A 13772-nucleotide genomic window follows, 5' to 3' on the forward strand; every position below is an offset into this window, starting at 1 on the left:
GCACACATCAACTTGGAATCTCCCGTTTGCTAGGGGTTTCAGGCAGGAGAATCTCCAGATCAGAAGGTGCTTTGGGTTGGAGTCTCTGTAATGTGTCATGATTCTCAATCAGCATTAATCAAATTTATCTATTTATCAATTTTCTTAGCAAACAACAAAGTAAAATTGAACACTGGGATTAAATTCGATGACTTCAACCCTTTATGTGCCAAGACACTCAGCTCCATGTGTTAAGCTTTCAAGAGCATTCAGTAATCCCTCAAAATTTGACCTAGCTGTAAGGTTAGCATACCAATTCAGGTGTAGTAGCCTGCCTCAGTCCTACAGGAAGGCCATTGTGACCAGATAGGGATTAAGGGGATTAAGTAATCTCTATACAATAACAATTCAATTTTAGACATAAGCCAATTGGTGAAGAAAGCACTCCAACGTGTGCGTGCCAATCAGTGACCAGAGCACAGTAAGTGTTACCCCGTTGAGGATGGACTGATTTTGCTACAACACGCATTTCCCATAGACACCTGCCCGAGTATACTCGGGATTCATCCTCAACGGGTTAAGTGACAATTAGACAGCAGATAAGCAGAATGGTAGGAGTCTCCAACTTGGACCTGACATAAGAAACTTATGGCATTTTAAAGTTCATAAAGTTTTGCTGAATACTGATCTTGTTTGAAACCACATAGGGCAATTAGCTATGGTGTCGATGTCATCAACTTGCTAACTCTCCTATTGCTTTATGCACAAAAATACCACAGATGTAGTGTTTTTGGTCAATGATTTATCAACCACCCTGAAAGTCATCATTGCAAAGTTATTGCAGCACACACAAACACACACACAATTACGTCAAGGATATACATTGTCAAAAAGGACATTTTTATTAAAATTTGAGTGTAGGTTAATGCGAAACCATGACATCAATCCTTAAACTTATCTAACAAAATCTACTTGCTGATGTGGTTGCTACCAATAAATCAGTATTAAAAAAAAAAAAAAATATGTGAAACATATCAAATTCTATAACCCTTTCTCATTTCAGATCCATTTTTGATGAAATCTCCATTCTCTTTGTTTGAGTTAACCCATTACTTAAGGACTTAACACGCATTTCCCAAAAACACCAGCCTGAGTATACTCGAGACTCGGCTTCCAACAGGTTAACTAAATTGCTTTAAAGCAAACTTGAACATCGTGTTGAATTGTGCTTTACAGGGCATGTAAATCAAGGAACTCAAACCTGGCACCCAAACGAGACCTGGGGTAAAAAGAACTGCCCACCATTATCTCTTTCTTTTCTAAAGCCCCCTCTCATAGCTATATGGTCAAAATATTGGTATGTTATGTATGGTCAGATTGCACAAGTGCATTCTTGCCATCAATATACTTGCGCCTCTAATTCAATTTCTGCCAGCATCACACATCAATTTTCATTTCATTATGTAAATAAAATGTAACACAATAAAAATTCCTGGTAACACTGTAGCTCAACATGATAAAGACAAATGTAAGTAAAATTTGTGAATTTAGGAATTTTCATCAATCTCCCATACTTCACTTCTCTGTTAATTTATTGTCATAAAAATAGGAACAGAAAGTTTGATATAAAGGTTTCCCTTTCCAAGAAATATAGAAATAGGAACAGCTGGCAGTTATTGGTGGCATATTTCATTTCTTTTACTGCAATATAACTGCAATCATTCACTGTCATTTAAATCAAATTATGCAACACCCGCACACCTGTCTTTCACACCTGAAAGATGTCACGTATCAGTGGATTCGCATTTTCATTTTGTTTTAGTAGATTATCATCTGAATGAAAAAGAGAGTAAGTAGTCAACTGAACATTTTTGTTGTTGTTGTTGTTGTTGTTGTTGTTGTTGTTGTTGTTGTTGTTGTTGTTGTTGTTGTTGTTGTTGTTGTTGTTGTTGTTGTTGTTGTTGTTGCCAACACATCACGGTGTGTTTTTTTTTTTGTAATATTCCACAAACATAATAGTATACCGGGTAATTGAATAAGTTCACATGTGTATTTTGTTATGGGAAAGTTGCAAAGCAGGACTTTTACAGAAAAAAAATTAAATGAAAACTTACCAATAGCGGGAACATTGATGAGAAGTTCTTGGCACAGCTTGAGGTAGGTCTTACCCAGGACATATACATTCACCTGACAATATAATAAGGGCAAAATGATCAGTGACTACAATTACTAAGGCCAGTTCAACCAGGCAAAATGATCAGTGACAATAATTAAAGAGCCCAGTTCAAAGCACAAAATCCCAATTGCAAATGTTACTTTTCTTGTGTTTTCGCATAAATACCAACTTTAAAGGAATGTGATATGATTGTCAATAAGATACAAGGATTGAAGTAAAAATGAGTAATTTGTAAATGGAAATGTCAATTCTATTGTTTGAATACACAACCCTAAAGAAGTACAGAAACTACATATGGGGATAACTTTAATTTCTTAACGGGAATTTATAAATCAGCGTCTTTGTAACAACTAACAAAGTTGCCTGTTATCGTAAATATTCACCTCATTTTGTGAAGATGTGAAATCAATCTACACTATTCATTAACTCCAACAGAATAAAAAATTTAAATGATAAAACCTGACTAAGCCCTTGATGCTGATCTTATGCCTTATATACACAGCCAGCCAGCCCTGTACAACCAGGTGAACAGATCTGAAAGCATTTGATAATTCCAGATCCTGACGTCAATTCCATTTCAAACTAAATTTTTAAGTCTAAATTGATTAGGCCTTTTTAAAAATTAGGCACTTAATTGATAAAGCAAAGCAGTTGATTGCTCATCTTTAAAACTACAAGCCAAAGTGCTAAGTCTCTTGCTACTTTACCAGCCAGTATTTGCCAATGATTGAGCTAACCATGACATTCACTTCACATTGCGTCATGACGTCTAAATTGGAAACACAAACAAGCTGGGTTTCATATAAGTCCCAAGATAAACTGAAAGGTCAAACTCATCTCATGTAATTGGCAGGGAGTACGGCAGCAGTTCTACATAATGGGATTTATATATCCCCTAAATCAATGGAATGCATTGTTGGGCAGGTTGCAGAACAGCGCTGTGGTATTCAACACTGTTTTATGCTGCTCCCTCACAGACATACACTTTGAGAAACTGAAATACTGAATACTTGACAGTCACATTCAACACTCTCTTCATGTCTACTGAATGTCCCTTTTTCAGCTGCTTGGTTTCACTGGATGTGGTTTAGCTTTTGTCTCCACTGCTTTAGACTGGATTACAAATCTGACCATTGATTGTTTTCCACTACACAATCACATGACATTAATTGAAGTCTACATCATGTGATTTTAAAAAAATGATGAAAATCATAAGAAAGGTACAAAATAATTTCAGATGACGAAAGTAGAAATCATAAATACAAATAGCTGTCAATTTGGATAAGTATGAGCAATGTTTTCTCATCAGAGTAACTGGAACAATTAATACATAAAGTTCTCTTCAAATGGTATGAAAATCATGACAAAAAGTAGAAGCTCATATTAGACCATACAATATTCAATCAAATGTGTGAACTGCATATGAAATTGCATGGCAATCTTGATCACTAGATCTTTATTATACAAAGCAAGGTAATTCATAAAATAAATTAGCTTAGTACAATTGACAAAATGATTGGAACCTTTTACACCGAATCAATACTTTGAATAATGTACATATGACACAACTCTAAAATGCACAGTGTGGATAGAACTATGGGATACAACACACTAGTACTATGTACTTGTTTCTGTGCAGAAAACAGAGTCATGAAATATTCTCAGCAGTGCCATGGCGCAGTCATTCATTGATTTGTGGATAAAATATTTGCTTGATGAATGGAAGCTAGGCATGTACATACATACAGTATTGACATTTTTAGGCTCTGAGTACCTTAATAGAATCAATGAAATGAATGTGACATTTGTCCAAGTAATTGACCCTGGGGTTCTGCAAATGACATTACGAACATTTTTATCATAAAAAGTCAGAACATAGCTTACCTGCAACAAGTCACTAAGATCAAGCAACATGTCTGCATTGATTTACTGTCTAAGGAAAATAATCAACATATATACATAACAGTCACATGAATATTAATGATGGTTTATGAATTAACGGCATTTTCTCTTTTTTTTTCCAATCAATTTCTGAGATGATTTATCATAGCGAAACCACTGCTGGAAAGTGTGTTGACATCTCCACATGATAAGGAAATGAAAAATGGGATGTGAGCTGCGTGGCAAAGAACTAACAGTAATTTTCGTCTGCGAAAAAAGACATTTGGCTGTATTACCTTTTTCTGTTTGTGCTGCATTTACACTGCATTTCAAATGAATTAATTTAGAACACTATGCAAATCCCTATTTCCTCCTAGAGATGATGCACACCTATGTTGCAGTGATTTTTTACTGTAACTACAGTAAATTGAGAAGATAATGAATTCACACAAAACACTACAATATGCTGAATAATAGATCTTTCAAATTTAATTTGAAAGACTTCTTATTTCACCTTTTCAAGTCATAAAACCTTCACAATACATTATGATCAGGACTACAAAGCAGGGCTGGTATTCTGAAATCCTTCCTAGGAAGAAATGTCTTCCTAAGTCTGTTCCTAAGGGTTTTTTTTCCTAAACTTAGAAAGAAACTTAGGAAGGGGGCAGGAGTATGCAAATTTCTGACTTAGGAAGAAGTTGGTATTCTAGAATGCACTTAGGAAAAAATTCTAGGAAGATATTTAGGAAAGCTCCACCCCTGTCCTAAGTACGTTGTTAAGAATAGCAAGCTGCAAACATCATGATAGGCACGCTTGTCATTCACTGCGCGCACATGTACTTTGATGCGCGAAACCCTATGTCATAGTAATATGCGATTGTCATTGGTTGGTTCCTTATGATACGGCAGTTCGTATTGCCGTAGTTCAAAAAGATGTGGGCGGGGATAAGGATGGCCTAATTTGCATTAAGAAGTTCCTAGGAAGAAATTTAAGAATAGCAATTCTGTCTTTCCCTGGCACTTCCCAAGTTTCTGACTTAGGAAGAAACTTGGGAAGAAACTTAGGAAGATTTTCAGAATACCACCCCAGGTCTCTACTTTTATTCACTCATGTTCATACACTCCAACGATACATTAGTAAATAGGTCTACAAAGCAGGCCTGTCTTACAAATTTTGTGCTTGAGACTAAAACACAGTGTACACTCCCCATCAGTTTATGCCTGTAAGCTTTGCTTACAGTATATCTACACTGTTCATGCCCTTCAACCCTTCAACACTGCAGCTGTATTTCATGAATTTTGAAATAAGATCGTACAATTGTAATTTTTATATTAAATTGTAACTAAAACTGCTGACAAAGTTGTCCCATAAGTAGCACTATTGAAGTACTCTGTAATGTTAGTTCCACATTTTATATATAAAATTTTGATGACGAGTCTAAAAAACTAAAATGATTCTCAACTCTGACCTTTTGACCGCAACAGATTTTTGACCCATATTTGATAAAGTACTTGCCCTATCATACTTCACCTTACACAATCAAATAAATCTATATAATTCCTAAGTGTACTACTTTTGCTCCCAAAATAGAACCCGACATTGACCTTTGACACATACTTTTTTTCATATTGTACATGATATGTACCCAAAGAGGCAGTGACTAAAAGATGTCTGAAAGAAAAATAATTAAGACGAAACTTAGCGACTGATATATCGAAGGCAAGGATACGAGGAGTGCCTTCCACTCGGCAGACAAGGTAGAGGCATGCTGCGACTATGTGCATGGTCTTCCTGCCACGGGTTAGCTTCTTCTGCACCGCCATCTTGAAAAAGTTGTATGCCATGTCGGTGCGCTGCTGGTTCAGTTTCAGCTGCCCCCCAAGATGGAGAATGTTCCTCTTTCCTATAAATGTATCGTGAGAAAGATAATGATATCAGAGTCCATTTAACCATGGTAGCCTAATCACTGCCCCCACGGTGGAGCTTGCTGTCATTCTCACCCCATCTATTAAAACAGGAAAACACCCTGCCTACGGATGGACCCGCTAAGGATAGGTTGAACTAGCTGAGTCTTGTTAAGGAGTCCACAGGACTTTTTGCTACACCACCCTGTTCTCAAAATAAACATAGCAATAACAAATGACCACTTATGTGTTTACTTTGCTCATGCCTTCTTTCCCCAATCTCAATAAGAGTATTAGTAACTTCAACTGCTGATTGAGATGAATTCCTCAAAAATCCTCAAAGTTCAGAAGTGGGTCATAATAATGCAGAGTTGATTGCGGTTCTCTCCTGAATAATTTGAACAACCATTGAACTCATCAATTTTAGGGATTAAGATTCTGCATTGAACTTGTGCAAACAATTTGATCAATACCACAGCTAGTAATACAATTTAAATGTACGTGTAAGTTTGTATTTCTGAATGTAGTTTTAGTAAACATGAAACCTGAGGGTATGGCCTCATGAGAGACTATGCTAAACTGCCATCTCATTTTTTCTTTCTTTCTTTCTCTCTTCTATAATGACATTTGGAGAAAGAGAATGTATGTTGACAATGATTCCAGCAATATCATAAGCTTTCCATGTCACACTGTCGACATACTGTATATATTTGCCAAAATAAGGCATCTTATATGAGAGATAAATATGAACTTTAGAACAAAAAAAAATCTGTCATACCTGCTTGCAATGTGACTGTTCGTGATTCCTTTCCAAAGCCATGCCGGAAGTTGTTGCCCAGAGTATTAGCCTTGTCACCTGCAAAGTCACAATAATGACAAAATCAAGTGTTTAGTACATGAAAACTTTGTGTTTGTTGTTGTTGTTGTTGTTGATAATGTACTTTTAGATGCACAGCAGGGTTCTTGATTACTGAATAAATTTGACTGCAATGATAACAGGAATTTCTGTTTGTGTAATATGTGCTCAGGAAGTCAAGGATTCAAAAGTATTGATAAACTGAATGCACTGAACAGAACAAGAAATTGTTCTACAACAAGAATCTTCTGTTTAGTGTCTATACGGCTATGGGTGATACATTGCAAACTTCCATTTAAAGCATGGGAGAAGTCTGAAATACACAGACTGCATGAATATTTCTTCCAATTTTTTAGTCACGATTCTTTCTATTTCTCAATGCATTTGCATGATGACAATAGAACATGACATAAGGATTCATTGTCTCATATTGAATTTTCAGCAAATCTGTCAAAAATACCAAAGTCACCATGTACTTTAAAAGTTCTGAAATGTATGAAATGAGAAATACAAAGGAACACACAAGACAACATCCCACAGAGAGGAACACTGCCAAAGCAAACTGTATATTAAACAAACATTCATACTGAGAGTTAATTAGCACTATGCCACTGATATTTCAGTACCATTTATGCAGCAATTTCCTTAAGCAATTGATTGCACAGCATAAATTGTGATGGATCTGTGATATAAATTGCTTCAGGGTCACATCACCCCACATAATCATTATTACCAGTAAGAGATCAACTGTGGAGTGACAAATAAATTCATAAAGCCTACACGATGGTGACCATTTGATGTGCTTTAAACAACCTTACTTTAAATTACTGTTAAAGGAAAAATATGTGTAAATGGGTACCTTCAGAAGACACAAACTGGCCTATCACGGATGACCCTCCAAGAGTATTCTCTGCAAAGCTGACTTCAGAGACGATGAAGTTGTCCTCGATGACCGCTCCACATGTTACGCAGACCGCGTTGCCCCTGGCCTGATCTGTGTCTATGTCACTCCCTCCACAATTACTACAGACGCTAGCCTTGGACATCCTCCTCTTCTTCACACAGTGATATCAGCTGTCCACATCTGAGGAGTCACTCTCCCTGGAGTGACGAGATCTGGATTTAAAAAAAACAAAACACACACACACACACATTTTACAAGAGATTTAGGATTCTGAACACCTTTACATCTGATTGGCATGGTCATCTCCACGTACAATGTATATGCCCCTAAAAGATGGTATTAAAATTTTAGAGACAATCAAAATCTGCATGAAACTTCATGCAGATTATATATATCTGAAAATACTTTTCAGATAGATTACAGATATTCTTACAGTATGAGAGCCAGGAATTTTCTTGCACAATATTTCTTTTCTAAGTTCCTGAGACCTCAGTGGAGGAATGTATGTGTAATGTTACGTAAATAGCCAAATTAATTCTTACCTACATAAGAGATAACTATGTCTGTCAAAATTTAGGTGTGAGACAAAGTAATTCCGCGCTCCTTGCAGAATCAACAGAAAACTAGAAATATCACTTAAGGTGATTAATACCCCCGCCCCGTGACGACAGTCTTACCCAAGGAATGATCTTTCCTTGATCTTCTGCCATTTAAATGCCGTTACCATGGCAACGCAGCTTCCGACACGTCCGAAAAATATATCTTGCACATCTTCCCACCAAGACTATTGTGTGTGCCACATTTCATAAGCTTTTGTCAAAAACTGAGGAAGTAGTTCAATCCACAAGATCTTTCCTTGACCTTCCACCATTAATATGCCGTTACCATGGCAACGCAGCTTCCGACACGTCCAAAAAATATGTCTTGCACATCTTCCCACCAAGACCAATGTGTGTGCCACATTTCATGAGCTTCAGTCGAATACAGAGGAAGTAGTTCAATCCGCAAGATCTTTCCTTGATCTTCTGCCATTTATATGCCGTTACCATGGCAACGCAGCTTCCGACACGTCCGAAAAATATGTCTTCCACATCTTCCCACCAAGATCAAGGTGTGTGCCACATTTCATAAGCTTTGGTCAAAAAACTGAGGAAGTAGTTAAATCCGCAAGATCTTTCCTTGATCTTCTGCCATTAATATGCCGTTACCATGGCAACGTACTTTCGGGTACTGTCAAAAAATGCGTCTTGCACATCTACAACCAAAGGCACACATCTGTACCAAGTTTCATGGAAATTGGGCAAAAACTGAGGAAGTAGTTTGCAACACAAAATTTTCCATCATTTTGGCTCATAATATGTGAGCTGTTACCATGGCAACATACTTTTTGTCACTGTCAAGAAATGTGTCATGGTGACCTATATCCTAAGACAAACATTCAATACGAATTCCATGAGAATTGGAAGAACACTGATGAAGCAGTTTTGCCATGAAGCATTTTGCCCTATATTTTACCAATAACATGCCGTTACCATGGCAACGCACTTTTTGCCACTGCGGAAATATGTGTCTTGCACATTAACATATTCAGACGAACATCTGTACCTAATTTCATAAAAATTGATCAAAAACTGTGGGAGGAGTTCGCGACGCAAGATTTGTACCCATTTTTGCCCATAATATGCCGTTACCATGGCAACGTACTTTTGGGTACTGTCAAAAAATACGTCTTGCACATCTACAACCCAAGGCACACATCTGTGCCAAGTTTTATGGGAATCGGTTGAAAACTGAGGAAGTAGTTCGCGACGCAAGATTTGCAACGGACCGACCGCCCGACCGCCCGACCGCCCGACCGACCGCCCGACCGACCGCCCGACCGCCCGACCGCCCGACCGTCCGCTGATTCCTATAAACCCCCTTCAAACTTCGTTTGGCGGGGGTATAAAAAAGTGAGCATTAATCACTTTGATGTTTTTGGTACACAATTTTGAAACTTGCTCTGGACTACAACATATCAGAAATTCAGTTTTCTTATCTTGAAGTGATAGATTGTTGGATAACACTCATTGTGAAGATGAAGAATACACTGCTCTATAATGGCCATAGAATGATTCTTATCTGCTACAATAGGTGAAGAGGATAGACGGTTGTGTATTTCATGGTATCATCCGAGTACATGGAGGTATGACACATGTTGAATTCGGTGAACAGCCTACATGTATTCCCATTCAAAGTAAAAAGAAGGGGACTCGAGCAGGAGCCTTGGAGTACACCCCACAGTATCTCAAACTCCTTGGACACAATATGATTAACCTCAACACTCTGTCTTCTACCATCTATGACCTGAATCATAACAATGCCAGAAAAGTTATTCTGTGCATATTTGAGGTGCGCATATGCAGACTGAGCACACTTGAGGTGCAGCAGAAAGCTAACGCAGAGACACTAGAAAGGCCTCTTTACAATTGGGCAACAGGGCTATTTTCAGCATAAGTGTATATTGGGGGAAATGTGCTGCTTGGCAGAGGTCTGCACTCTTTGAATGCTTCTAGTTATGTCTGCGTTTTGCTAGAGGCATTATCATTTCAAGGAGCAACAATTCCCGTGACCCGTGGATATACGTACACTATTATATTGCCTTCAATGGAAACATGACATGTGATTGCGTCAAAGCAGTAATGGCTCTCTTTGTCACCTTCAGCAACACAGGTAGTGCCTACATTATTTGCCACAAGTTAACGCTGGTGGAGATTGATATGAGTGAATTTCAAAGTCACATATTTCAGTAATCTTTACTGGTCACCAATTCCAAACTCTGTATAAACAGCTCCACAAATGTGGATGTTGTGAGATAAACAGTTTAGGAGTTCACTTAGTGAATAACTAGAGGAGAGTGGTGACACCATGTAGCATTTGCATAAGACATAATGGTAGATCTTTCTATGATCTAAGTGCCTTATATGAACTTATTGAACAGAAACTACAACTACATTCAATGTGCCAGTATTTATAAATCATCTGTGATTATGAGTGCAATGTCAATAAATCACAGTGGTGTACAACCAACCACAAAACTGCTTTATTTTCAGCCTCAACAGACTTTATATCGAGAATATGTAAGTACTTGATATAAAAAAAAAAAAAAATGAATTAATAATGCATTTTTTTAAGTTGATACTGTGTTGCAGTTACTATGCTTTTAATGAAAAGTTTATGAAGTTATCAGGTTATATATTCTACACAATAATGATGATCATAATTTCAGGGGGAAAAAATCCCATTCCATGACAATGGCAAAACACATGTGCATGGATCATTCTTTGAAAACCTTTGAAACATAGTACTTCATTTTGTCAACAAAAGAAAAATAATCTTGATAAAATACACTGAAGTTTTACATGAATGTGAGTTGTTATTAAGTAAATATTGCATCTTCCTTTCTCATTTATCTGTTCTTACATGTTTTGTTTACTTAGCATACACCATGAGCAATGCAGCGCTACATTACTCAAACTGACTTTTTCAAAACACATTCCAATATTCTCAATGAAGATACAATAAATAGCAAATTGAAGGTCTAATCAGAATATAAAAATTTTTGTTTTAGGCAACATCTTAACCTTAACCCTATCCCAACCATAGAACTTGGAATCACTTTTACTATTGATAAACCCCCAAATCCAACCCTAATCCCATCTCAAACATTGTAGGGCATGGACTACTAACTTTGTTTGTTTGTTTGTTCATTTTCCATCTGCGAAGATGGCTGGATAGCCCATATTCAGCTATGCTAAGCTGGTCTTCCATGGGGTCCAGTTGGATGTGAGGCAGAACCGCTTCACTGGGTTGAACACCCTGCTCTTTGCGATGAATGAATGAAGCGGGATCTTTTACGTGCATGAGTTGTGACTCTCTCACACACAGGACCTCCATTTTATGTCCTATCCTACTTGTAGGGACAGAGTGTTTTGCCTCTTGCTAGAGGAAATGGTATGATTACGCACAGCATTGCTCAGTCCAGACTTGGATTCAAACACGGGTCGCTTGGGTAAGAGGCAGACGCACTACTAATTTTTTATTTTTTTAATTAACTTGCATGTACATACAAACTTATGTGACCCGTTACAACAAAAGGATCCGAAAGTCGAGGGAAGTCATTTTTCTGAAAATGGCATGACATTATTCCCTTACTATTTCACTTAAATTTAATATACTGTAAAAGTGGAAATTTTCGCGGTGTTGAAATTTTTGCATATTTCACGCAACCAGAAAGTAGCGTGAAAATAAAAGCACACAAATATTTTAGTTTGACGTATGTTCCAGGAGGTGATGTCTTGATTAAAAATTAAAAATACGCAAAACACTTCTTGCCCAGCTGAGCACGAAAAATTAGTCGCACAAAAATATCCACTTTTACAGTATAACACGAATCATAAAAGTACCGGTACTTGGTTGCTGAGATATTGATGATGTTATGAGACCATGTTGAGTGGTCTAAGAAATCAGCATTTCAAGAGAACCGCCTTCAAAGTTCTCTTTCCAACCCAATCGTGATCAAGGTGAGGTAAGACAGTTTCACCTCCTGACAATAGGTCCACTTATAGCAACCTCCGCAATATTCATTCAAGCTTAGTGCCAGCAGTCTACGCACGACCAATCAGTAACCAGGATGCCACCCACTGACCAATAGGATCACTCCCTCGTTGCTAAGAGCAAAGTCTATCTGCTGAGGCCCTAAATCTAAATCTTTGAACATGTTTCTGTTCCGTTGAAAGTCAGAAAATCATGGCCCAGAAAAATGCTAATTTCTTGCCTTTCCTTTCATCATTTAGCTGCGAAAATTCAGCAGATGATAAATGAAACATTACACTACAACATCATGCCAACAACAGAAATTCAATGGTTTTGACCAATTTTTATGATCTGATTTCAACTTCAAACTCAATTTTCTCGCCTCAGCCATCAGCAGCGACTTTCTGAACCTTTTGTTGTGGCAGGTCAATTACTTTTGTTGTGGCAGGTCATAGAAGGTCTACTGTAAAAGTGGATATTTTTGCACGACTAATATACAATGTAGCTTGCATTTTCCTCTGAATGTGCACTGTATTTCAAGTGTGCACTGTATTCCAAGTGTATCCCGACATATTGAGAACTAGTAATATTATGTAACAAATGTACATGTATATTCTACACTTGTTGCCTTTCGTCAAGCGTCAGAGAGCATTTCGATTTAGCTACCAATACTGTTTACATAGCCATAGGCCTACTGCACAAATATGAACGAATGGGACTAAACACCAATACCAACTGGCACATCGCCTAAAAATATTGTAAGTTTACGTGAAATACTGAAAAGAGAGGTGCCCTGTACATTCCGAGGCTATTTTTACGTTGCATAAACTCCAAGATCAAGGTAATACATACCTAATGAAGAGGGTCAATAGAATATACACCGTCAAAGGCTAGTGATTTGAAACGGTCATCTTTGGAATACACACAAACTGTAGGCCTATCTTGTTTGCGGTGCTTGACTGTATACACCACCCACACATCTATATACCACCCGAACTCTACGGAGAGTTCTGTGCCATATACCCGTACCCATGCGCTGACATGCAATGCGAAAAGCTGCAAGCAAATGACGTAAGAGGGCAGCAATGGAGTCTGCTTCAGCTATTGAGCTGTGTATCATGATGACTGTATTCCTCAAATACTGTAGTTGCCATTGAGCCAGTAGCCATGAGATCCTTTGCTTATCTTCCTGAGTCATTCGTGTTCACTTTTAAGAAAACATGTTGCAAGAAATTTCATTAAACTAAGTGTTCTTAAACAGATAGTTCATCAAGAGTACCTACACTACAGATTTTGAAAGAGTTACATGTACCTTTCGAATCCAAATTGTCTGAACAACTTCAAATCTAAATCTTTAGGCCTAACCACTGATCTCTCTCGAGATCAGTGCCCCGCAAATGGAATGACCAATAAAGAAACGTTGATAGAGGAGAAGTATCACCTGGAGCTAAAGGAAATAAGCCTACATGTACCTGCATATAAAAATGGTTGTTTAT

The 13772-nt window shown here is 37.6% G+C and overlaps 1 protein-coding gene across 1 annotated transcript in view; it reads right to left on the minus strand.

The window, feature by feature from the left end:
- LOC139734606 (transcription factor IIIB 90 kDa subunit-like) overlaps positions 1 to 13211 on the minus strand; it is a 55685-nt gene extending 42474 nt beyond the window's left edge. The window contains exons 1-6 of the mRNA XM_071645389.1: positions 13129 to 13211; positions 7657 to 7913; positions 6720 to 6797; positions 5767 to 5940; positions 4040 to 4071; positions 2094 to 2166 (exon numbers count right to left, since the gene is read on the minus strand). Of these exons, the coding sequence (XP_071501490.1) occupies positions 2094 to 2166; positions 4040 to 4071; positions 5767 to 5940; positions 6720 to 6797; positions 7657 to 7843 (544 nt within the window). The 5' untranslated portion in view covers positions 7844 to 7913; positions 13129 to 13211. The remainder of the gene's footprint in view (positions 1 to 2093; positions 2167 to 4039; positions 4072 to 5766; positions 5941 to 6719; positions 6798 to 7656; positions 7914 to 13128) is intronic.
- Positions 13212 to 13772: the final 561 nt, after the last annotated feature.

The sequence above is a fragment of the Diadema antillarum genome, unplaced genomic scaffold (assembly GCF_040938485.1).
Source record: "Diadema antillarum isolate AM-2024a unplaced genomic scaffold, OU_Dant_1.0 seq00000533_RagTag, whole genome shotgun sequence".
In the NCBI taxonomy this organism is placed as follows: domain Eukaryota; kingdom Metazoa; phylum Echinodermata; class Echinoidea; order Diadematoida; family Diadematidae; genus Diadema; species Diadema antillarum.